The 21,665-nt window shown below is 38.5% G+C and overlaps 2 protein-coding genes across 2 annotated transcripts; both read left to right on the forward strand.

The window, feature by feature from the left end:
- Positions 1-201: 201 nt before the first annotated feature.
- On the forward strand, positions 202-10,520 carry golm2 (golgi membrane protein 2). Its single transcript, XM_008310093.3, has 10 exons — positions 202-1,318; positions 4,734-4,788; positions 4,937-5,039; positions 5,233-5,323; positions 5,585-5,705; positions 6,221-6,304; positions 6,424-6,690; positions 7,093-7,230; positions 8,606-8,773; positions 9,534-10,520. The coding sequence occupies exons 1-10, from the start codon at positions 992-994 to the stop codon at positions 9,608-9,610; spliced, it is 1,431 nt and encodes a 476-aa protein (XP_008308315.1). The 5' UTR covers positions 202-991; the 3' UTR covers positions 9,611-10,520.
- A 933-nt stretch (positions 10,521-11,453) lies between these two features.
- On the forward strand, positions 11,454-20,894 carry ctdspl2b (CTD (carboxy-terminal domain, RNA polymerase II, polypeptide A) small phosphatase like 2b). The gene is made up of 13 exons (XM_008310095.3): positions 11,454-11,673; positions 14,631-14,821; positions 15,333-15,465; positions 16,070-16,219; positions 16,524-16,772; positions 16,863-16,959; positions 17,179-17,290; positions 17,410-17,496; positions 17,591-17,653; positions 17,745-17,824; positions 18,052-18,178; positions 19,003-19,098; positions 19,186-20,894. Exons 2-13 carry the CDS (start codon positions 14,654-14,656, stop codon positions 19,249-19,251), a joined length of 1,428 nt encoding a protein of 475 aa, XP_008308317.1. The 5' UTR covers positions 11,454-11,673; positions 14,631-14,653; the 3' UTR covers positions 19,252-20,894.
- Positions 20,895-21,665: the final 771 nt, after the last annotated feature.

The following is a 21,665-nucleotide window of genomic DNA, read 5'->3' on the forward strand; positions in this document are numbered from 1 at the left end:
TCCTCCCACTGTCAAATATGCAAGATATGGTTAATTTGACACATAAATTGACAGTTATACACAGGATTTAAATGTTGAAAGAAAACGTATCTGTAGAGACTGCCCAAACACTTATGTCAAGCCCTACAGGAAGTTGGAATCAATTTGACCGTTTTGCTGCTACCACTTTTATTTTGAAATGTTGCTGGTCTTTGTAGCGGAAATGGTGCGCTGTGGCTACTTCTAGATTAATTTAGCGCAGGAATCACGCTCGTTTTGCATGGTTGACCGATATTGTAATACAAGTCTCTAAATTTGGTTATTTTATTGAATGTATCAGGTTGTGTTTTGGTTTTATCCGTGTCCTGCAAATGGGTCTCTTGCAAATTGGATGGACGGCAGCTAAGGCGGTGTTTGTTCGCTAGCTTAATAAGAAGTGTTTAGCCGGACATCGTCAGGTTCGTGGAGCTAACATTAACATTAAGACTAGGTCTAAATCTTAAATAACACTGGTGTCGTTTTACGTACAGGGTCTATCGTCAGCGATTATATTAAATCCAGGGTTAAGTATTGGGGTCGGTGTTGTACAGGAAATCACCACGGGAAAATAAGAAGCTAATTTGTGCGGTTGTAGTGTTAGCAGTCTGATTTTTGTTCTGTATTCGTAGCCGTCGGTGCCACGGAGCCGCGCTGTGTCCACGTCTCACACTTTGCTGTGTTTAACGTTGCCAGCTGAGCGAGGCCACGTCCCTGCGGGCGTTTTCATCCACATACAGCAGCAACAATTTCTTGAGATGATGTCTTAATGTGCGGAAGAAGGAAGGAGAGCAAGGCTAAGTAGAAATGTGAAGCATTGGACGTCACTGTGTGCAGCTAGTGTTTGCATTTCGAAGCGCTTTTGCCGCATATACACGACATGTCACGTAGAAGGACCTGCTTTATATGTCACTGAGCTTTAGCGGTTGTAGCAGCCAACAACACAAAGTAACGTTATAGTTCATTTGGAGTTGAAATGATCGGGTTTAGCGCAAACCGACGAGGGGGGAGACTCCCGTCTTTCATCTTCATCTTCCTGATGGTGGTCATCGGTATACTGTCTTTTAATTACTGGACTGTGTCCAACAAGCAGCGGCGGCTGCTGGATGAACTGGTAGAGGTGCAGACGCAGGTGAAGCGCACGGACGCGGCGCGCAGCCGTCTGGAAAAGCGGAACTCGGAGCTGATGGTACAGGTGGACACGCACAAGAAGCAAATCAACCAGAAGGAAGGAGACTACAGCGTCCTAGAGGGGCGGCTGCAGGTCCAAGACGAGCTCATCAAAAAGTGCACTGATGACAAGGTACACGGGGTGTTTGACCCTCGCCTTGGTGTGGTGGAGTAATATAAAATGGGACCGAAACTGAATTTTCTGACCAAACTATAAAATGATCCCACATCCTGGGCTATTATATATTGTTTAATCACAGGTTTTTGGTGCTGGTACGTTTTCAGACAACATATGGTCTTGGATAAAGAAAAAAGGCGAAATAAAACCCATCTCAAGACTCCAATAGAGAGCCCTAGTCATTTCGACTGAAATTTGAATTTTAATATTCAAGGACTGTCACTTTTTGTAACTTTCATTTTTAAATTACCTAATATGGCCTTTTTATTTAAAACATAGTATGGTTGTCCTAACCTAAAATTATGATATTTTATGTATGCAGCAGATTTGAACAGATTTGAGTGATAATGCCCCAAATATTTTTAATATATTTTTCTACTAGTTTTAACAAGTCACTAATTATTAAAATTTCAATTCAAAGAATTATCCAGGTGAGTTTACTAACAGTAATTGCTGGAGATACTATATCTGGAAAGTGAGAATTTGATAAATTATTGAATGTAGATAAATTCAGTAAATACATTTTTCTTTACTTTAAGTGGTGTAAAGTGTGACTGCAGTCGTTGATACTTGTATCTGCAAGGGTGGTGGCATATTAAGTAAGTATAATTATGTAAGGACAACACAGTTAGTTGCTCAACAATGCTGAGTGGTAACTAAGTTCTCTGCAACTGTTACAAAGGTTTCATGTCCTTAACACTGTAACAAAAACATGAGCATTTACATAGTTTGAACATATGCATCACTTCACAATGCTGCAGTAGTGCTGTTAGCAGCAGGGTGGTTGCCTTGCTGCTAACAGCGGTTTTAGCTAATATTTATGATTTTTCTTTTAGATTAGCTGTGTTTACGTGGGGGGAAATATTCTGAAATAAAGTCTGTGTGCTTATTTTTAAAGCGAGTGCTCATTCACCAGAGGACTGCACAGAGGCACTGTGGCTGCACTGTTTATAAGAGTCATATCTTTTCAGTAAACAAAGGTCAAACTAAACAGACAAAGGAGGGGGAGCACAACATGAATAGTGGAGAGGCTGAACATTTGCGGCAATTGTTTACTACAAAACACAGGGATGTTTCTTCTGTTTGTGTTGGTTACAGAAAACTAGACAACTGTGAGCACGTCACAGGGTTGAGATGGTTTGGACATGTGCTGAGTAAAGATATTGGAGCTGGAGCTGGAGGTGGATGGTGTTGCAGTAGAAGAGTGAGGTGATAAGTTGCGATGCAGGCCTATTGTTTTTTGTTTTAATGGGCCAATATTAGCAAGTTCTGTCCAAAATAGACTCCAGGATGTAGTATCTGATTTTTTTTAGTAATTCTGACACTATGGTCGTGGCAACCCCTGAAAAAAGGGACAAAGCCGAAAGAAAAGAAGAAGAGACACTATGGTCCTATAGTTGTAACATTTCTTTAAAAAAGTAATACTTGTATTACCTCCTCGGTTGACAGCAGCAATAGAGAGAGATGTTTAGTAAACAAAGAAGACTCGGTCATGTGTTCACTGAGCTGTCAGTAGGTCCTGTATCCGGTTCCCTGTTCCTTTAATCAAATAAAAGATTGTTGTTGACCTGCAGTTATGCATTCCTTTCTATTGTCAGCAACCCAGCCTTATTTAAACACAGGCCTGAAGTACTAAAGAGTGATATATATGACTATAAAAGTTGATTTTCAAAGGCCTCCGGACAGTACAGTGTAGAGTTGTTTACAGCATTCATTCAAAATGTAGCATTCAAGTTTATAACACTTGCAAAGTACCAAATGCTAATGTTTATAACTTCGATCATAAAAGGTTTCCTTTATGTTTTTAATGCCGTGATCCTTAGTTTTACCCTCACTACAAAAGCTATATTGTACAGTAGTTTAGTTTTTTTTTTTTTTTTTTGATAGACAGGAAGAACAATCTTAAGACATAGAGACATAAAGACATAAAGACACAAAGCGATCTTATCAAAGTAAGCTGACATAGCTGCAGTAATGAACAGGGTGTGACCCGTTCATTACTGCAGCTATGTCAGGCGACAATCCAGCTGTGTTGTTGACATCTCTCAAACATCTTGGTGGGTTGGGTTAGTTTGCTAGTTTTTAGTTTTTGTAGTAATAGTCGCACTGAAGTTAGCTTAAGGGTGTAACCTGGACTTGATTGACAGTTATACTGTGTCCTTTATAGGGCTAAAATCTCCCAGTCGACTGGTCGATTTATTGGTTATGTTCTGGCTCAACTAAAATTCTGATTGGTCAATTTGTTGTTGTGTTAATTAAAAGCACCCCTGTTTCACAGGTAACAGTTTGTCTTCAGAATACCCCCCATTGTTTTCATTTTGGAGTAGCCCAACCCATGGACAGAGAGATTGAAGAACGTACCAGAAGGCCTAGGTCCAGTGGTTTGCTGAATATTTATTTAATTTTGAGCATTTCATTTACAGTCAGTCCTTCTCTACCATGTCAAAGATATTGACAGTATGGCAGCAATTCACAAAATAGAGAAAAAAGTCAAATGCAATGTTTGTAAGTTTTATTTTTTCAGTTATTTACTTTATTCCATGTCTGCGCTCAACCTGATCTGGTTTATTTAACAGTATATTAGGTTTTTCATCAATTATTGACATGACAAAAGCAATCGCCTAAATATTTCTAAAATTCTGTATGACAGACTCAAATGTGTAATTTAAATATAATAATAATAATATTAAGTGAATAGACTACTAATCTTCATATTTATTTATATTAAATTAGGTTTTATACAAACACAGGACGTGATGGTAATCTGTCTGTTGTGCCAATACATGGAAGTGACATGAGGTTTACTTTGATGTTGAGAGTGGCGTTGGAGCTGCAGTATATCTCACCCATTGGAATGGTGTGAATTTCACATCATTGATAGTGTAACTTTGAATCAGGGGGTGTTTCGGCCTTTCAACACTAGACACTCTAATCAAACGTGGCCAGCTACAGGGTGATAAAGCCTGGGCTTGTTTCCCAACTTAGTCAAATTTGATCAGCCAGTTTAACATAAAAGCAAAACTTCAGATTTAAATGTCAAGTTGAAGAAGGCGAAATAGATGAATCGTTATCTAATTGTCAAGAGCAAAATCTGATTGCATCAGTCATTTAGTGCGGTTTTATGAACTGGTCTAACCTGTGAACCGGGATCAAGTTTCACACCAGTGTGTGGATTTATGGGGCAGTATAGTATATTGTTATACTAATAACACACCTGGTACTATGAAAATACATGATGGGCCTTCAAGCTGTTGCAATCAAATGTGGTTTCTATTTGTTAATGTAAGGGATGTTTGCACTACTGTTAAACTTCCGGTGCTCTATTTCCTTTCAGATTTCTAAACCATGATTTTTCTTTCACTTCCTATAGATGAAAGTAGAAGGAGATGTCACAGCCCAAATGACGGAGATCCGGAGGCTGAAAGGTGCGACCATTGCTTTGTTTGCCCAGTAGAGGGCACTCTGACTCACTCGTAAAACTCAAAAGAGATGGATATGCACAGTAATGTTGTACTGTAGCACGGGCAATTAAATACAAAATGTCTATAAACAAATGTTTTTTGTCTCAAACAGAGCAGCTAAAGGACCTAAATCAGGAGTTAATCAAACAGGAGGAGCAGCTAAAAGAAGTGAAGAAAAATAGCACGACATTGGAAAGAAAACTGGAATATGAAAGGTATGTGACAACTGCCAGGTGTGGAGTGGAGTGAAACATCAGCATTAAATTGTGATGCAAAAGTCATTGGTTGCCTATTATTTTTTCTGTTGATTAACGCTACTTTACCATTCAGAAAACGTTTTTGTTTGCAAAAGTATGTTTTTGTCATGTTAAATTTGAATTACATAACAAACATGAGTTTCTTCTTCAGTTTATTCTGTGGACGTCAGATTGCACAGCTAAAAGACGAGTATGAGGAATCAAAAAAGAACCTGGAAGAAGAAGCTTCCAGACTAAGACAGGTCTCTATTCTCTATGTCTTACACTTTTTTAGAGCTTGTTTCTAGAGCTCCTTGTCCTTATCTATACGATTTGTTGAATTGCTGATGTGCAACATTTGTTGATTATTGTCATTCTGTGTTTTTTTTTAAATCACAGAATTAGAACAATAAATACTCCAAAAAGCATCAGCTACACTGTGCCATTTTTTTTTTCAGTTGTTGATAAAACTCTCCTCTGAAAGTTCTCACAGTTCTCACCATTGTTTTTGTTTTTTTCATCAGAGTGTGCTAAACAGTCAAAAGGATGTGATAGCCGTAAAACAAGGTCCAGCACTTGGTGTGGAAACAGGTAGAGACCACCATACTGTGGCCAATCATCAGCACAACAATGCAGATTTAAAAGGTAAAGTTGCAACTAAAAATTGCTCTGCTTATCTTGTCATGTTGCTTTGCAAGTAGAAGTTTAATTTACTATATAATTTGGAACAAATCCCACCTGTTTTTATTCTTTGCTTTGTGGTGGTTTCTGCCTGCGTTAGATACAAGTACTGCCATACAGATACAAAATGATGATTTTAGTCTGATTTTACCATTCAGTTGATTTCTTAATTTTTTAATCACGTGCCCTAATTTTTACTTATATTTACTTCCAGAAATTTTTACTAATTTTTAACTAATTTTTACTTATATTTACTTCCAGAAATCACTTGCATGTGTGGTTATTTCCTCATATAACTGTCTGAACTATCTTTTTTATCCATAGCTTGTTTATTGTTGTCTATTTAACCACAAAACATCCACTTTTAACTGTCCAGAAACATGTGCATCATGGTATTGAAATTAAAGTATTTTCAGTAAAAACAAATGTCTCTCCATATCAAGCAGTCCATTACCTCAGTTTTCTGTGCTCTCCTACAGATGACCTGGGGAAGCCTGGCAGTGATGCTGGCATGCCTGCTATTGAAGACAATGAGTTGGGAAAACCTGAGGATGTGCAATTCGGTAAGCAATGCAGGATTATTTGTAAAGTTTCACAAGCCTTGAAGACACGAAGACAAAAAACAACAAGCAATTATAATTATTAATAAAAAAAAATTAACACTGCAATATTGCCTTCTCAGCACTGAAGAAACCGGCGATCACTAAGAAACAAGAATATCCACTTGAAGCTGGATTAGGAGCAGGACTCGGGGCAGCTGATGGCCCTGCAGGCCACGGTCTGTCTCTGGACCAGCCCAAGCTGCAGCAGGACAGACTGGAGGTCCAAGCAGCGGTGGTTGTGCCTCCGAACGTCATCAAACAGCCAGACAAACCTATAGTGTTTGAAGAAGATAACAAGGCGGGAATCAAGGCAGATGAGCTGGGAGAACAGCAACGACAGATTCGAGGTACAGTATGAACAACATCCAGGCAGTTATTCATCTGGTTGGTAATGGATAAGAGGCACTGAAACATCACTGCACATCCATAGTTGTTCATTTCCTTATTGAAACACAGAAAAAATTGTGTATTTAAAGAAAGTTATTTTCATGGACAGTTGAATAGAATGTGAAAGTTTCTGATGGGCATTAGTTTTAGACTTGACAGCATCAATCTAGAAATACAGTATATGTTGTTTATATTTGTATTTAAATAAAAATGAATCAGTTTGGATGTAGCAGTTCTTTAACCTAACACTGATAAATGGCCAATACCAAATATATAATGCCTTGTCACATAACATTTTTATTCTTCGTCTGTGTATGATAATATATCAATTTTTGATGATGACTTTTTTTGAAAACTTCCAGCTCCAGATAATATCAAGGTTGATAATGACAATGTAGCAGGGATCGCTCCACCCCCCAACCCAGCTCAAGTGCCCAACCCCATCCAGCCTCACCCTAATAAAGACCAACTTGGAGGAGATCTTGTGCACCACCGCCAAAGTGAGTCCCTTCACACTTTGAAACTGGGAGATCTATAAATACTACCAGGGAAGGTTGGGTAAGAATGGGGGAAGTAATCACAACAATCCTAATATTTGTTTTGGTCAGTTGTTGTTGTTAGTTTCTCCCTCTTAGTTTTTTATTAATGTTTTATGAAGTGAGAAATTAGAACACAAGTTTGTGTTGTAAGTGTAAATTTGCTAGTTTCATGTGCCAGTACCTGGTCGGGTTTTACTAAGGCATCTGTTTGAATGCAGGTCATGTCTGAATACGAGTTCAAAGCGTAGAGAAAGAGGGAAAAAATGACACACACCTGGTTCCCAGATGATCTTTTTCTTGCTGCCTGGCTTCTATTGGGCTGTATTTTCTCCCTGTTTGCAAATGTTATTTCATCTCCTTAACACATTGCTGTAAATCTCTGCTATTCTGTTCTCTAAAAAAAAACCCTCTCACTGCATCAAGTTCCCATTCTTATTTTGTCCTTTTCATCTTCTGCTTGTGATCTGATTACACCTTATTCCATCCAATGTGATTAGACACTCATTACATGCTTCTTTTTGTCAATGTGGTGCTTTCCGGACAATAACAGTCAGAAGATGTCATTTAGTGCAGTGCATCGTAAAACTCATTTAGTGTCATTGATCACTTACAGTGATGTGTGTCCAGCTACTGCACTTAGTTGCCCAGTTGACAAATTATTACATACTAAATAATAATTTTGTAATAGTTTGGGGCGGTTACTGCTACACAACTCAACATTTTCCATGTTTTTATAAATTTTCTCATCATCCCAGTAACATATCCAAACAATTCTTGCCTTACTAGCCAACTGAGGAAATTTTTATTTGTAGCCTTATTAATCAGAAAAGAAATCTAAAGCATTAAAAATGAAATTAACTAGAACTGTATATTGTTAGCCTGTAATATATTAAAGAAAAACAATCAGATTAAACAAGCCTCTGTCACTACAATTATTCAAATTAGGCTTTTGTAAAAAATCTTTTCAAATGGGTGCCAACGAAAGATAAACATCTGATGTGATTGAATAAATAAGGTTATTGTATTCATGCCAGTCAATCAAAGACCTAAGAGGAGAATTGATTGGATTATACACCTGATTAATCACAAGAATAAAACTTTTTGTTTCTACTTGGCCTTTAGCTTTAAAGTCTGTGATTGATTCACTCTACTGCCAGACTTGGTTTCCACCTTACGTCTATCATTGTGTATCATTAATCTCATCTTCCCTTTCTGTTAACATTTTCCTTTGTACTGTACATTGATTATACAGTATTTCACCCATTCCTCCCTCTCCCCCCTTAAACTGCCTCCGCTTCCCTCCCTTCCTGATGAGGCCCTTCTCTGCCTCCTGCAGGCCGGTTCTTTGATGAGAACGAGTCCCCAGTAGATCCGCAACACGGCTCTAAGCTGGCGGACTACAATGGGGATGATGGGAACGTGGGTGAGTATGAGGCCGACAAGCAGGCTGAGCTGGCCTACAATGAGGAAGAGGATGGTGATGGTGGGGAGGAAGACGTTCAAGGTGAGCCAGGCTGGGGAACTGGACAGCCTGTTCAGATGTGTACCCTCCATTCCTCCCTTGCTCCTTCCCTCCACCCCTGTCCTGCTGCCATCCCTCCTGCATTTACTCTGACAGTTTGAGCAGCTCACATTTGGAGTTTCTTTAACTGTAGATTTTCAAGAATCATTGACATCATGGTTTCACACAGGACTGCTATGAAGTTCACAATTAATTATTGAACTGCACTCAGTGTGCATCTACTGTACTTTACCATTGTAAAGGCACAACAAATAATCATTTTCTGCTCTGTTAGTGTAATGTATCCCAAGAACTTCTGGTTCTGTGAGAAGAAGTCACTTGTCATCTCATATTTTCTCCTCCCTGCCTCTCTTAGCTGAACCACCTGTCTGTGCCCACAAAACATCTGACCCACATTTCCACCAGTAGCTAAATATACTGTATCTCACCTTGTCTGTGAATGTCTCCCAGATGTATTGGGATGCATGCCCATTTGTATTGTTGTGTTATGTTGCAATTCTGTGCGGTTTGTGAATATATGTTTAGAATATCACTCTTCAAACTGATTGATGAAAAAAGTATTATTCAGAAATGGTTCCATGTCTGTGTCAGTCATTGATTAAAGAAAAATAGTTAGGACAAATATACATATACCTATTTCTTATTTTATTTAGATTATTTATGATTATGGTGACTATTTAATTTAATATATTGTATTACTTTAAGTCTAATATTGTACCTTGTTTATTTGTTTTTTTTTCAGATGATGATGATCATGACATGCAGGGAGATCGGGCTGTGGATTATGGGAAAAGACATCAAGCCATTGACATTCTTTGAACTGGAACTCATTCAGCTGTAGAATCCTTTTAATATTACACAGACCTTTGTCTAAGACCAAGATCATTACAGATAAAGTAGATTGTCAAAATCTAAAGGCTGCATCCTCATAGCCATGAACTGATAAGACATAACATAATTAATCCAAGAACATTCAAAAGTTATGAAGAAAAACAAAAAACATGACATTGTCCGGAGATCCTCATGGTTCACCAGTGGTTTTGTGGCAGTAGATAATATATATATACTGTACATAGACTTTCGTTTTCGGTTGATAACTGCCTCACTTTGTAGCAGAGTGGTGTCAATGAGCCATTTTGTCTTACAATGGAACTCTATGGAAAACCGGTGTTCAGTTTTTGCCCTTTTCTTTACTGATTTGGTTACTAAATTTAAACAGATTGTTCACCACAAACATTTACCAGAGAGGTTAATTTGGTATCCTTTCTTTTTTTAATCACTTTTGGAATCTTGGACTACATTACAAATGCCAAGGACTCTTCTTATGGCCTGTATGTTTTATTTTTTTGTGATGTATATTCAAAACGCTTCTCACTTTTTTTTACAATGATGCCATTGCATGAAAGTCAAACATTTTCTGAATCAGATTAAGCAAAAATACAGATCCATAAGCAATACTTAAAATGATGTATCCTCCACAGTGTGCACAGCCTGACTGAGCACATGTGTAACTAACGTACTGTACACTTGCTTCCATTAATGAAGTCTCCTGTACATAATGTAGTTGAACTGTTGCCATTTGTACTGAGCAAAAAAAAAACAAAAGTGTTGCTTTTTAGGAAAATCGGTGAACATGAAGTCAGTTATGTCTGTGCTGCAGGTTAATGATCTTTGGCAGAAAGGCAGACTGAATGTAATTTAATTTTATTAAAGGTGATGCTCCATGTCATTTGTCAGGTGTGATTATGCTGCGCAGTGATAAAATATCATTAGAAGCAGAACACTTTTAATTTTTGAATTAAAAAGGGTGTAAGCTACAGTCAGCCAATAGCTTAATTAATGGTTTAATCCCTAGCAGTGGACACAAACCTGACACCAAATTAATTTCAACAGCAGAATATGTAAGCTCTTTAGTGAAAAGTAGAGCAAATGTGGAATAAGTAGTAAATAGAGGTTGGATGGTATGTGTTAAATTGAGGTCACAATTGCAATCAGCTTGTGCTACCAGTGGACGCTGTCTTGATACAAATTAAAGACAGAAACACCCCATACCTCCAAAATCACAAAAAAAATATGTAAATGTATTCACAATTAGATTAATATAAATTAACCATTAACAATGTATATAGTCTAATTTGTTCTTTTGACCTTTTTAATATCATGTTAAAAAACTCAGTCACATTCTTGCATATGCATAGAACACACAATAGACCATACGTTGTACAACATAAAAACGTCATACAATTAATTTATTGTATATATATATATATTAGTACATATGTGTATACCTCACATGCTAATTGCAAACTTTAACTTTTTTAATCTAAAAACATTTTAAAATCTAAATATTAGTAAAAACATTTTCTTTCACAAGACACTTTTTTGTATATTTAAATAGAACTGAGTCTGTGGCTGTGATCTCATAATGAAAAATGTTAGAGACAAAGACGTCGGGGAAATAAAACGGTAAGGGCTGTTATCTCAATTGCTGAATTGTGACGTTTGTGGTTAACGTACACTCAGTTCGTAATTTTTACAGGTTGGATTGGTGTCGATGGATTCCAAAACAAGAACTAGGAATTTTTTTTAACAGAAATTAATAAAATAAGGGTACAGTGCTCGTTCTCGATGTGTATTGCTGATTTCTGCTGGTGAGCGGTTAGGAGGGGGTGTGTCTGTGTCCCATACGGGTATCTGCCTCGGAGAGACCGAGCAGAGGCGGGAAATGGCGCCTGCTAACACAACGGTGTGTCATTTTAGAGACGGCCCTTGAGCAGAGAGGGAAAAGTCGGGATTGGATCAAGAAAACAACCGCTGCCTGAGTTATGATGGTTGGTCGGTGTTGAGCCTTTACCGTTCCAGACACCGCGGATCACTGTAAAGTAAGTAATTCATGTTAACCTTGGTCGTGCATCTGTTTCTCTTGGTTTGTGGTGTAGGTAATGTTGGCTAACGGCAGGGTAAATATTTTTCTTCGGCTTGTGCTCAACTGTGTAGCCCCGAGCAGTTAGTCTTTAATGCTACGTTAGCGATGCTAAGCTAAGTGTAGCTAAACATGGCCTATTTCCAGCAGACATAATTCGCGGTAAATTGATGCATCCGTGTTTTACATTTCACTTTACATTTCACTGTACACAATGTGGTGTATATTTTCGGGCCTTGTTGTGGTATTTTTGACAATTTGATCAACCCACCTTGGGCTAAAGTCGAATAGCTTGTACCGAGGCTAATAAGGGATCTGACATTCCTTAACTCAACTTTGCTCGTTTTAAATTAGCCACAAGTCTTCTAGTATTCTTTATTTGCCAGGTGTTTTCGGGTTGTAACTAAAACAGCCGGCGAATGTTGCTTATGAATTCTTTGATAGTGAATTATCACCAACTTTAACTGATAAACATTTTTCAGTGTTGCTGTTGACAGCGTAATGTCACAACACCACAAACCAAATAAATATGCTATTTGAATAGCCAGTTTAGTGAAAATAAGCTTTACTGGAAAAAATGTTTTTGTTTGTAATGAAGATTTAAAATCCGCGTTGCCGCAATGGTTCGCTAATGCTAAATTGGCTTGTTCGGTCTTACTGTAAAACAGCGCTTTTTTGTTGGATTGATATAAAAACCATCTTGTAAGGAAACACTGCGCCATCGACTTAGAGTGTAAAATCAACAATTTACCACACGTACAATTTAAGTTTTTCGTTAAATATCTTCTAAGGTTTAGTTTTTGCGGCAGCTCCTTGGTTAGCTTCATGGCTTTGGCCACTGGGTGCAACATAAACTAACCGTGGACTGTGGCTGGATGATTTAGACCGAATTAGTTACGTCATATGCTCAAATTATTGATCATTTTCTATTTTTTGGTACACGTAATGGCCATATATAAAGCACGGTTGTAAACATTACTCAGGCTGTTGTTATTTCGGAATGTATCATAGGTGGCAACGGCCTCACTGGTTCCTTCTCTGCATCTCCAAACAGCCTCCTACAGTCTCAGTGGCAGGCATGTTCTTATTTCCCGCTCAGTTGCTCATACATAGCTCTGTGCATGATGATTGCTTAGAATGGGATTACCTACAAATATAGATTGCAGCAAGCAGTCTTTGTTTACTCGCTATATTACAATTTGTAACACAAGTGCATGGGCCGATAAAGGTGACATAAAGATTAGAAAACATAGTTAATCACCTAAAAACCTATGAAAACACAAATTGTGATTGTAAAAAGGCTGTTTTAAAGTATATACAAATGTGTTTGAATATAATTAACAGTACTTTTAAGAGAATGTTCGGTTTACAATTTCCTTTAAATTCCATGTCAGATGTATGCGTCAAAGTCTACATCATGTAGGTAGAAAGTTGTCTGTATTGAAACTTTCCAAATTGACAAAAACAGAAGTTGATGTTTCAATAAAAATGGACAGAAACCGAAAACGCAACTATTGTTTAAAGCCTACACCCTACAAGTGAGCACTGATCAGATCACAGGGAAACAGGTTTTTGAGTAGTAAAGGAAACCACTACATTCCCTCATTCCCAAAAGAAATGGTCACAGCATTATTTTGGTAGGGATAATTAAATACTTATAGTCCATGTGTATTATTACTTGATGTTATATAATCATCTTTTATGGAGACAAGCTTTGGCTTAAATATGATTAAACGTGCATGCTGACATTGACATTAGAGTCTTAAAAGCTGCTTGCAGTATATTGTGGTTGTATTTTATTTATTTATTTGTAGCTGTTCACCAGCTTTCCATCTGAAGTATTGTGTGTACATCGCTGTTGTTCTTTGGATTCTAAACAGCTTGTACATAGCTTAAACACAAGTCGGTGACCTAAAACATTTCTGTACTGAAGAGTCACATATGCAGGAGTGAGTTACTAAATAAAAACATCAGTGATGTCAGTTATCTTTTTAATTGGTTGTTTTTGACTGTTTTGTGTGAATTCCCTCTTTTGTTCATTCCCTAAGCAGACTCAGCTTTCATCCTTGTTGCATTTTTTTCCCCTTGTGCTTTTTTTCCATGTACTCTGGGGTTGTTGAAGTGCCTGTTTGTATTTTTCTGTCTGTGTGATTAAGCAACAGGACTTTCACCTCTTAGTAGAGCACAGCTACACTCATGAGCAAATGTAAAGCAGATGTAGTGAAGGGCAGTGACAGTACGTGAGATACACAGGGCATATTGAGTATGTGCTGTTGTGTGTTAAGGGATTCTGACAGGTTGTGGATATGTCCGGACACATTTCCAGCCAGCTGCTGTTACATAAGAGCAGAGGGCTGACATGCTACACTGACAAGTCTGACTTCACTGTGAATAGTATTTTAGTTTTCCCCGTAGGTAACAGAGGACAATGCAGACTGATTAAATCTGTCCCCCCTGTAGATTTGGGGGTTATTTTTAACATGTTTTTATGAATAGCTTTAAATCAAATTTATCAGAACCCTCAGTTGTAGTTTCTGTACTTTAACGTAACCGTTTGATTTTGTACTAACACAACTAGTAGTATGAAGTGTGTGTGTGAGTGCATAATAAGATCCAGGGTCATTTTTTTTTAACTGTACGGATGAAAGTAAAGCCAGCTGTGGCTGCTGTGATCCACAGTGATGTAAGTGAAATGGGATCTTGAATGCATCCAGATGTCTGCAGTATTACTCCTGTACACTTAGATACACCCTCCGACTTGTCCTATTTTAAACAGCCGATTCTTTTGTTACAACAACAGTTGTCTGTGTTGAGGTTTGAATGTTATTTTAGTCTTTGCACAGTAGAAATGATTTGATCTCCCCCTGTCTTGTCCTGTCTGCTGCTCTTTTTTATTGATACATTCTTATCCAACAGCCTTACATGTGACTGCTCAAACAATGAGGCTGAGAATGCGAAAAGCGTCTCAGCAACCGAACCCCAACGTGGCAAACCGCCCATCCAGGACCAAGCGGAGGCATTCAGAAGTAGAAGAAGACACTCCAACCAGTGGTGGGAGGGGCATATTTTCAACCATCAAAAAGTTTATCAGAGGAAATGCTGTAAAGGTACAACTATCTGCCGGATTATGTTGATGATGTTATGTTTGAATAGAAGGATTCAAATATTATTATACGGAAACACGGGCAACGCACTCTTCTTTGTCGCTCAGAATGTGAAAATCACCTATTTGGCACGTCTTATTTTCTTACTTTCCTGGTCCCTCAAGTGTTTCTTGGTGTAGTGTCATGTTTCCCAAGAAATGTTTAGAGGAATGCAGCCGCTTGTCCGACAACTTGGACTTGGGTCTAATTTTAACTTTTGGCTCACAGAGTTGGTGTGCAGGGACAGGAGGTACTAAGAAGAGGAAAAGTCAACTCAGCTAAAGAACCTCATCTTTTTGGGGAAAATGAAAAAATTGTGTTGTTTATAGAAATACTGTTAGAAATACAGTCATGTTCCAGGTGGATTTCCTTAGCCTGATTTATTGTAAATCTGTAAATCAAACTAATTTTAAGATGCGTGTGTGGGTGTTGTTTGTTTTTTTAAATGTATTTTCTATATTTATATTTTATTTAGGTTGAAAGCCCAGCTAAGAAAGCACGGCTCCATTGTGATGTGGACAACAACCTGATCACCTCTACGCCTACAGACACAAACAATCCTCGCAAAACTATCAGCAGGGTTGGCAGAAGAGGTTCTATCAATGGAGGTAGGGGTCTTTAAAACAAAGTAGGGCTGTGACTTTGACAATGTAATTATGATTAATTATTTACTGAAAGATTAGTGCATTTAAAAAAAAATTAATGCACTATTTTTACACAACCTTACGTGTGTAAAATCAATCCATACTATGAAGTGTAAAAATACACCATCAGAATGTAAGGAAGAGAAAAGAAAAAAAAACAGAACTCTTCCTGCCATAGCGATCACACACCAGATGTGTTGAGCCGAAACACTTTCTGTGTGGGAAGAAGCAGCCGGTGAGTGTGACTGTTGATACAGAAAATCTGTTCCTTGGCCCGGTGGATGGCAAGTTTCAGTTAAAAAAAAACTGTCGCATGGAAACATAGATAAGAGCACAGTTGTATGCAACATAGGCAACAAATAATTTGCCTATCCCCGAAGCAATCAACTTACTTCACTGCAACTAAAAAAAACTGTGGTCACGGACACCAAAGCTATCATACAAAGTTGCCCCTTACCCATTGCCCAAAGCCCCTAATTATTTTTTGTAATAAATTTCTACCAGTAAAAAAAAAAGTCATATTCAGCCTATCTCTGTCAGCCCTACTAAATCTGTGACTTTTCTGCAGAAGCAACCAATCATAATAGGAACAAGGAAAAGCCCAATGGCAGTCTGGAGGAGACAAAGGCAGCTGAGTTGACAACCAGTCCTCAAAGAACCACCCTTTTAGGGACCATCTTTTCCCCGGTCTTTAACTTCTTCTCACCAGCCAAAAATGGTAAGCAGTACAGGTCACAGGAATACAGCCAACATATTGAAATGCAGCTAATAATTCATCATTTATGAAGATCATGAATATGTACAGATCAGCTCTGTCGGAGGATGCCGGAGTTCATCATTTTATTTACCTCTTACCATGCTTAGACTAAAGTTTGAAGATATTTGTTGGTGGTTGGGCTGTCAGATGTTCAGCATAAGGATTTGTTTGGAGGGAATGCTGGGGTTCAGTTGGGAAAAATGTTTGGAGCACTGCAAGTCTCTTCCATCTCTTACTCTAACAACTGTTTGTGTTTGTGTTTCAGCTCCGTCTGGCTCCGACTCTCCAGACCAGGCACTGGAGGCTGAGGAGATTGTCAAGCAACTGGACATAGAGCATGGAGAGGAGACACCCACCAGCACAGCCACATCCACGCAGGAGCTTTATGCTACCACTAACTATTACTCCAGTGTTACACAGCTGCCACCTCTACAACATCCACACATCCCTGAAGCATCTCCCACAGCAGAGGAGGTTGAGGTTGATGCAGTTTCAGACCTTCCACCTCTCACAGGTAGATGTCACTGGCACACGCTTGTCTCCATAAAGTCATGCTTCAGGGTCTTTTTTTATGACATGTTGCTTCTTTGTTTTTTGTTCAAAGCCCCAGGATCAAGTCCAGATATGACATATGTAGACTCGCCTCCCCCCACAGTACCACCAGAAGCTTCCTATGAGGAAGACTGGGAAGTCTTTGACCCGTGAGTAAACTGTGAACTACTAAGATGTTTAGACCTTAGCATTTCTTTATACAGAAGCAAACAATTATAGCGTTTTGTCATTATAGAAATGGGTATGGTGATGTTTTTGTGTCTAAGAAGAGTTTTTGAATTAGTTTTTTTTTTTTTGACTCAACTGAGGTCACTTACACACTTGCTTGGAATATCTTCATGTTTGTCTTTTTATATATTGTGTTTCAGGTACTTCTTCATTAAGCATGTTCCACCACTGACAGAAGAGCAGCTCACCCGCAAACCAGCTTTGCCACTGAAGACACGCAGCACACCGGAATTCTCTTTAGTTCTAGACCTGGTTAGTTTTTATTTTTTTCCAACACTTTTTTGAACACTTGTCATTGTTGGTGTATTCAACTGTTTCATAAGGTGTTCTGTTTAAATTCTAAAAAATATTTCTTTTGGTTTTTCATGTAGGATGAAACATTGGTCCACTGCAGTTTAAATGAACTAGAGGATGCAGCACTTACCTTCCCTGTTTTATTTCAGGATGTCATTTACCAGGTAAAGTCTGCTTTTCTATTCTGCCACTAGGGTGTGCTCAAGTCATATTTTGGGTGTTTAAATGTAGGAAGCCTTAAACGGATGTCTTCTGCAGGTCTATGTGCGCCTGAGGCCGTTTTTTAGGGAGTTTCTGGAACGAATGTCTCAAATCTATGAGGTAAAGTTATACATATCTCCTATATGTATTTGTTTTAATACATTTAGTAACATTGGGACAAAATATGACTCCTTTTTTTCCTATTTCATAGATCATCCTTTTTACAGCCTCCAAAAAGGTGTATGCAGACAAACTGCTAAACATCCTGGATCCTAAAAAGCAGCTAGTGAGGTATTGTGTGTGTTTTATGTACATTTTTAAAAGAATATCAGATTTAAATCCTTGTTAAAACGAAGAGCACAGAAAGCATCACATTAAGCCCCGGCTTTGACACTTGCTGCTGCTGATGTTATGTGTCAGTGTTGTTGAATTATTGATTGCAGTGACTTGGTACTGATTATTTGTTTGTTTGTTTTCTTTCTCTCTGTCTTTTCTTTCCTTCTCGGATGAAACCGTAGACACAGGTTGTTCCGTGAGCATTGTGTCTGTGTCCAAGGAAATTACATCAAGGATCTCAATATCTTAGGGCGAGATCTGTCCAAGACCATCATCATTGACAATTCACCACAAGCCTTTGCATATCAGGTGAACACCCCAGCACATGCCTTGACAAACAGCCCTCAGGATTGTTTTGTTTTAATTATTGACCAAACCAATGTATGGTGTACAACCAGCGAATGTAAACAAAGCTTTGTTCCTTGTATATCGCTGGGTGACAATGTATTTGATCACTTTAACGCCGTACATTGGAATAATGGACCAAGGCTTTTTTGATAAAATTATGGGAGATGACAGCATAACCACGAAACACTGTAGGTTGTTGACATGCTAAAGGGACCACCTGTAACCAATTTCTTCACAACATTTTTGCAGGAAAGGTATTTTATTAGTTAGCTCAGATAGTAACAGTCGTGTGTAGGACTGGTTTGGTTTTACTCGTGGTATCACCTACAGGTGTTGTTGTTATAGTTTGATGGTTTGTCAACAGCTCCTCTTTGTGCTCCATCACTGAATTATGCTGATGTGATTTTGTAATGGTTGCTTCAATGTGGATGAGTACCTTACATAGGTGACACAGATAATACAAATGCAAGTATAAACAAGCTGCAGCAGTTTTAAAAGCCAACATGAAATTAGGCACAAAGATAAAAAAAAACATGTTAAATATGTGTGAATACATGCTCTTGTATTCTGCTGCTTTCACCAAACACACACGTTGGGTGCAGACTCTATTGATCGAAAAAATCATATAATTTTATTAATAAATTCACTTAAAACTTCTACCGTTGGTTTCCTAAACACCTTTGCACTGAGTGTGTTTCTCGATCCATTCTTTAACTGTGGGCCCGGTGTTTAGTTACTTTAGAAAATCTAACGTGTGATTCCTGTTTGTGTGTTTATTCGGCCAGTTGTCCAATGGGATCCCCATAGAGAGCTGGTTCATGGACAAGAATGACAACGAGCTGCTGAAGCTGGTGCCCTTCCTGGAGAAGCTGGTTGAGATGGTGAGGTGTTCTCAAGAACTACATCGCAGTGATAACTAACGCTTCTAAAACAACATGTTCTCACTCTATCATTGTTGCTCTTGACAGAATGAAGACGTGCGGCCACATGTCAGAGAACGGTTCCGTCTTCACGATCTGCTGCCCCCAGATTGAATCCACTCAGACTCTCATTGTGGGACAACATGGGGGAAAAAAATTTCAAACAAACGTGTGTAAAAAGTCCCTCTTTGGATAATGACTGACAACATTGCCAGTACTCTTAAAAGATCAAGCTTTTTTTGATTTGTTTTAAAGCCATTACTTTAGAAGACGAAACAAAATTTAAGGAACTGGGTGACATTTTTCTAAAAGAAAAAATTTAAGTGTACAGATGATGTGACATATGCTTTGATCAAGCCCAGACAGACTCCTCTCTCCAACCGACTCTTGCAGCTGTGGAGCCAAAAGTCGTCTCCGCGTTAAACTGAAGTCTTGGTGCTGATTGAGTGGATGTGGGGGAGGGGGGAACACCATCTTAAAGAGGAACTCACAAACCCACTGAGTCTCTGAACACAAATCAAACCCTGGTGCTCACACAGTTAATGCTGAAGAAAAGCCACACTCTGTGGCCACTATTTCAAGTGGAAGAGACTGACCCATCAATCAATTTCTGCATGTGTGTATGTTTACCCAAAGTCCCCCCCAAAACACACACACACAAACAAACACACACACTTAAGCTGAATTGATGTCTGGCAAATCTTCAACCTGTAGCTTTTTTTAAACATGCATTCCTGTGTAGCTGAGTCTAACTTTTTTTTATTGCTGTTTCTTTTCTGGTCAAACCATGTTTTGTTTTAAGGAGTTTGTCAGAAAGTTGTCTTTTTATAAGGTGACAATATTTTAAAAGGTTTGTTACTCTTTGTTGTGATCCATTCTTCCTATTTGGAGAACATGGTTTGGTGTAAATGAATTCACTGCAGAGTTGGAGAGAATGACATTTTTTGAATATTTACTGTTTGAGGCAGATTTAAATAAGTGTGTTGACAGTACTGTGGAAACAGTGGGGCTTACTAGTTATATGTAAGGATAAAAAAGACCTTAAATCATGTAAACACACTCTAACAACATAATGGACTGAGGGCATTCTTTTTCAGAGATGATTTCCATGCGTTTGGTTTGATTTTGTGTTGTTTTTTGACGATATTTGGCTTCTCTATAATTAGTATTGTCTTTGACTCTTATCACATGTTCTGGATAAATCACACTTCTGTTTCTTCTCTCTGTAGTCATTTTCTCCTGGTTATTGCAGTAGCATTAAGGCTAATGTAGCACATCCCTGCCAGCGTGTCTTGATCTGCGTGTGGTATAAAAATATATATACTGTATATCTCTGACCAAGAAGACCCTGCACCAGCCCCACCCTGTGGCACCAGCAACACAAGTGTTTTTACCCTCGGCTTCACTCGCCTGTTTCATACTTTCGTTTTTAACAGCCCCACCTCCCCCACGCCCTCAGCACATGTATTAAGTCTGTGTTAAGACGATAGACAAAATCAAAGTGTTTCTGGCCGTCTTTAACCTGCGCACGACCCAAACTGAAATTTCACTCCCGTTGTTTCATCCTAATTTATTTAGCAGAGCAACAGTGGTTCCAGGTCCCACGGTAGGAGTGGTGTCTTTACCATGTCCACAGCTGTGAGACACAGGTCAGTCAGTTGAATCTTATCAGTCATTGGTCAAACCTGTGACTGTAAACGAGGTCTGGTCTGCAGCATGATTTGGGTTTGCTTGTCCAGTGCCATAAAGACCTGCCCCTTAATGGAAAAAAAAAAGAGACAATCAGACCTCACTGCTCCATGTGAACTTTTCAGAGTGCAGTTGTCATTTTATCACAATTCCATCAAGGTACAAATCTTAGTGTTTTTTTTTCTGATTCCTCCTCAAACTGATCTTCTACCAGAAGAAAGTTTTTTTTTGTGTACAAATTACTACAGCCTAAGCAACGCCACAGTTATGATTCCTGCCATGATGTCAAGTGTCCAGGTGATGAATGTAAACCAAACGTGTGGTCGACTTTACCTTTTTGGACTTAGTTAAGGAGATGATGTAAGCTCACATCTGTTGTTGAGTGGAGGAGACCGTAAAGTTAAGGAGATGATGTAAGATCACATCTGTTGTTGAGTGGAGGAGACCAGAGCAGTGACAATGATGAGTGTGTGAGGAATTGTCGTAAGGTCCCACCATGGTTCCCTTTGCAGTCTCAGTTTCCCATGAGTACGTGTGCTGTAGTGTGGACGTGTCTGACTCCTCTCCTTTGAATGGATTGTGTAACTTGTTTCTGAAGGATTGGGGGGGTGTTTTTGATTTCTATTTTTTTTAATCTAGTTCATTTTTATGTGCATTAGCAGTTTATTGTACAATGGGTGTGTTGTATGATACGTGCAGATTCATGTTTAAAGAAAAAAGTCCTTAAAGTAAGGAAAACTTTTGTATTTTTATTTGAAAAGGCATGTCATACTGTATCTACTTTTTAAATGTATTAATGAAGATTTAACTTTACGACAAATGGAGTGTTTTGTTTTTTG

Source organism: Cynoglossus semilaevis, chromosome 5 (genome assembly GCF_000523025.1).
Source record: "Cynoglossus semilaevis isolate Cse_v1.0 chromosome 5, Cse_v1.0, whole genome shotgun sequence".
Taxonomy (NCBI): Eukaryota; Metazoa; Chordata; class Actinopteri; order Pleuronectiformes; family Cynoglossidae; genus Cynoglossus; species Cynoglossus semilaevis.

Excerpts from the sequence above, each read along its gene's own strand:
- golm2 (XM_008310093.3), top strand. The coding sequence starts at position 992 with ATGATCGGGTTTAGCGCAAACCGACGAGGGGGGAGACTCCCGTCTTTC. Across the intron at positions 5,040-5,232 it reads AGAAAACTGGAATATGAAAG|TTTATTCTGTGGACGTCAGA; the intron begins GTATGTGACAAC and ends TTTCTTCTTCAG. Across the intron at positions 5,324-5,584 it reads AAGCTTCCAGACTAAGACAG|AGTGTGCTAAACAGTCAAAA; the intron begins GTCTCTATTCTC and ends TTTTTTCATCAG.
- ctdspl2b (XM_008310095.3), top strand. The coding sequence starts at position 14,654 with ATGAGGCTGAGAATGCGAAAAGCGTCTCAGCAACCGAACCCCAACGTG. Across the intron at positions 14,822-15,332 it reads TCAGAGGAAATGCTGTAAAG|GTTGAAAGCCCAGCTAAGAA; the intron begins GTACAACTATCT and ends TATTTTATTTAG. Across the intron at positions 16,960-17,178 it reads GACTGGGAAGTCTTTGACCC|GTACTTCTTCATTAAGCATG; the intron begins GTGAGTAAACTG and ends ATTGTGTTTCAG.